General features: G+C 34.1%; 2 protein-coding genes across 2 annotated transcripts; one reads left to right on the forward strand and one right to left on the reverse strand.

Annotated features, from left to right (window-relative positions):
* Positions 1-5: 5 nt before the first annotated feature.
* Positions 6-2,801, reverse strand: LOC116343495 (exocyst complex component 8-like; the record flags this gene model as incomplete). The annotated part of the gene is made up of 6 exons (XM_031771570.1): positions 1,222-2,801; positions 1,007-1,162; positions 813-938; positions 538-748; positions 329-470; positions 6-251 (listed from the first exon to the last, which is right to left on the reverse strand). Coding segments are annotated over exons 1-6 (936 nt in total), but the record flags the coding sequence as incomplete, so codon positions are not given.
* On the forward strand, positions 1,730-3,896 carry LOC116343494 (cleft lip and palate transmembrane protein 1-like protein). Its single transcript, XM_031771567.1, has 6 exons — positions 1,730-2,314; positions 2,388-2,586; positions 2,647-2,777; positions 3,175-3,460; positions 3,612-3,799; positions 3,876-3,896. The coding sequence occupies exons 1-5, from the start codon at positions 2,064-2,066 to the stop codon at positions 3,723-3,725; spliced, it is 981 nt and encodes a 326-aa protein (XP_031627427.1). The 5' UTR covers positions 1,730-2,063; the 3' UTR covers positions 3,726-3,799; positions 3,876-3,896.

The raw sequence follows: 3,896 nt of genomic DNA on the forward strand, positions 1-3,896 counted from the left end.
GCGATTAGAGTGTGAAATTCTTCGTGTGCTGATAGCACCCATTCAGGAGCATATCTGACATTGACTATTTCAGATTCACTAGCAGTGGATGTAGGACTGACTGTTGCTTCGCTCGCCAAACTTGTTTTGGTTGTGGATTTTCGAACAACTGCCGGTCGGGCTGAATGGCTTGGTGGCTTTGGTGCGGGTGCTTTCTTCTTTTTCACTTGATTAAATTTTAGAGCCATTTCAAATTTATCGATCCATTCATTCTGAAAGGGATAAATAGATCTCGTGGTCAGTTGATTTGAAATTTGCAAAAGGAAAATATATTGTATTTTAAATGTACCTTCGTCGTTACACTTATACATTGGAAAATTTTCGAATCATCTGGTGTGATGACATTAATTGCATTTTTCACACCATCTAAATCTTTTATATTGATTACAGCTATTTTTGTCGCATCATACTGAGCAGCATATTCCAGTTTCCTGTTTCAGAAAAGCACAAAAGAAATTAACTGGGCCCAAAAGTGAAATTGTAAAATTTTTAATTTACTTATCATGCTTCACTTTTCCCACGATAAGCAAATCATTTAAGAGGAAGAAATAAACGCGACAAATCGGACGATAATATTTTTCTGCATCCAATTCGATTAGAGCACCTTCGTGTAGAAAGGTTTTATTTTCTAAATTTCCAGTGAAACCAATCAAGGATTCCTGTATTGCAGCAAGTGCTCGCTTATTTTGGATTTCATCTTTGTCCGCATCTGCAAATAAAAAATTCATTTCATTCACTTTCTGCAATGAAATGAATTTCAATTATGATTTTACCATTTGTCGGCTCATTTAATAATACACCTTTTGTATCGTCAACTGAGTACTGTTCACGCAATGTTGATAAAATGTTTCGTTGTTCAATCAGCAAGTGTGATAATTGATACATTTCGGATTCCAGATCTAAAGAAACAAAAAATTATGATATGATTAGCATTTGACTGGTGTCGATATTGGAGGGCATATTATACGTGAAATCTCCTTAGCGGTCTCGATGAACTGCATGTAATTGGCATAAACATGTTTTTTCAATGACGAAGATGTTTGTTCGCCATATGATTGTATCTTTGATTTGCATTGTTGAAGCGCTGCACCGCCCACACATTCCTGCACCAATTCTTTCACATCTAGAAGTAAATAGAAACTAACTATCGCACTTATAAATAATATTTTGGTCAAAACATACATTTTTCCGCTTTAAAATCACTTTCATCGAATGCTTTCATGTTTGGCTCGGGCATTTTACTGAAATTACTATCCAAATTGTCGTGCAAGCCCGAAATATTAAATTGAAAAAGAAAACTTCAATGAAAACATCAAAGAAAATAAATAAATGAAAAATTCTGATCGGTTTTATGTTGAAGCGATGACGTTTCTTCTCTTTATCACTCTCAAATTGACAGTTGGTTTCATTACGAAATGACAGTTCATAACGGATGGAATGGCTATTGCTTTCGTGAAATAACAAAATATATTTGTTAAACTATTGCAATAAACTTTTTTTATGTGAAACTAATTTCTTTTAAATAAAAAAATGTTTTTAGACCTGTCTCATTTTACAGACAAATGATATTGTTTATTAACAGTGTATCGTTGTTTACACAGCATATGAGATGGATATACACTGTTTACACATACAATTATCTCACTCTTGCGCCTTTAGTTGTCATACCCGCACACCAAAACACACACGTAACTCGTCATCAGTATTTAACACACTTGTCACAGCTGCATTTTGCTAGCGACCGTCTAAGGTGTTTACTTTGACCTTACGGTTTTTTTGTCTATAAACGCTTTTGTGCAATTAAAATCATTTGTTTAAATATTATATTTTGTTCAATAGATAAATTAAATTAAATTTTTACAAACGCCAAAATTACTGTAGTCGCCGCCGCAGTTATTCGCTTTATATTAAACCGGCTACTTGACAATTAGTGCATTTATATTTCATTTTTATTTGGAAGAATAAGAATGAGTTTAGAATCTAATTTTAAAGTGAATGAAAATTATAGAAATTAAATATTTAAAATGCCTCTTCCGTCCATCACCGTCATCCTTGGTGCAATTTTTATGATTTATGTTTCGTATTCCGTATATACACTATCGCAATTATTTACAACGCTTCAATGTACATCGACGCCGTGCTATACAACGATTTTAGCTAAACTACCGAAATTACAATTGAATTTATTTGTATCGCCGGTCAGCAATCCGCTTACAAACGATGTCACGAAAATCGGAGCTATTGAACATTTTGACTATTACAAAGAGTTGAAGCGGTAAGTTTTTATTTAATTTTCATGCTTAAAAATGTAGCGAATTTAATTTTTTTTCTTTTAATTTATGATGCAGTGACTTTTTGGTAGACATTCCAAGAAAAACATATAGAAATGGTACAATGTATTTACATTTGGTGTTGGTAAATGATATTGGCGTGCAATTCGAATGGCGACACTTAAAACGGGAAGGATTAACCATACTCCAACGTATCGCATTGACTGAATATATGATTCCGCGGCCGGCAACATTTAATTTGCTTAATGAAAATGAGGTGCGTAGATTCTATTTCAAATCACACAGAAAATAATCAAATCATTTCTTTGATCGACAGAAAGAGCCTATAGCGTCCCAAAATCGAAAAACAGTATCGCATTGGAAACCAAAAATTTATGTTACATTATTAACTGATCATTTTTCTGTTTCAAATCAAGACATACCACCGGAAATGGGACCTTTGATAAGGTACGTTGATTTTATTTTAATCGCGGCCATTAATTTAATTCACAAAATGTTATCCTATGCATTTTATACCCATATAATTCATTTGCGGAGTAATTTTGACGGTGGCGGGACTGTGTGGAGTTTGGCGGAGATGACATACGAACTCTGTGTGTACGAGGGTAACAGCACTTCTATGTGTATCATTCTTACGCAGATGATTAGTAACTTAGCTGTGTGTACGGCTACTAAGATGTACGATTGGACAAAATAAATCTATGAACAGCAAAGAACGCTGTTGTACTCGTACACACAGCATTTGCATGCTATCTCCGCTGAACTCCGCATAGTCCCGTCATCGATAAAATTACTCCGCAAATGAGTTATATGGGTAATGGCACAAAAATATGTTTATTTGTAGAATCACGAAAGATAAAGATATTCTTCCCATCGTTCAGAATGATTTTCTTAAAACACGATTGATCGATTTAATTGAAATGAGTTCAAATACAACGAATCTTCCATTGACGTTCACATATACACCGATTAGTATTGGCAAACTTCGACTAATTTTGCATGTGGAACACGCACTCAGAGCTCTGAAGCAATTTGGATTTACAATCAAAGATATCGACGAAGTCAAAGGCATTTTCTCTGAAGCAAACTTGTATTTATTATGTGGTACTATGTTCATTGGTAGCGTTCATGTAAGTTATTTTTATTCAATCGTTCGCCAAATGTCCCGCTCACTTGTGCACACACCATATAATCTGGCTATTTTACGACCGCTGATTTTGACTGATAGTTGAATATTTTGATTACTTTTTGTTTAATTTATAAATGTTTTACATTTTATAGCTTCTCTTCGATTTCTTATCATTAAAAATGACATCTCATTCTGGAGGAAGAAGAAGAGCTACGTGGGCCTATCGTTACGCACAACTTTGTGGCGAACTTTTAGTCAAATTGTAATATTTTTGTACTTAGTGGATGAGCATACATCACTTTTAGTGTTAATCCCCGCGGGTATTGCAACTGTTATAGAGGTAGTTACACATAAATAGTTGCCAATGGCACATCATTATTAAAGAATCGAAATTGATTTTATGGTATATTTTCAAGTTGTGGAAATCGAAGAAAATT

Source organism: Contarinia nasturtii, unplaced genomic scaffold (genome assembly GCF_009176525.2).
Source record: "Contarinia nasturtii isolate CC-2019 unplaced genomic scaffold, AAFC_CNas_1.1 Cnas_scaffold_1031, whole genome shotgun sequence".
Classification (NCBI taxonomy): Eukaryota; Metazoa; Arthropoda; class Insecta; order Diptera; family Cecidomyiidae; genus Contarinia; species Contarinia nasturtii.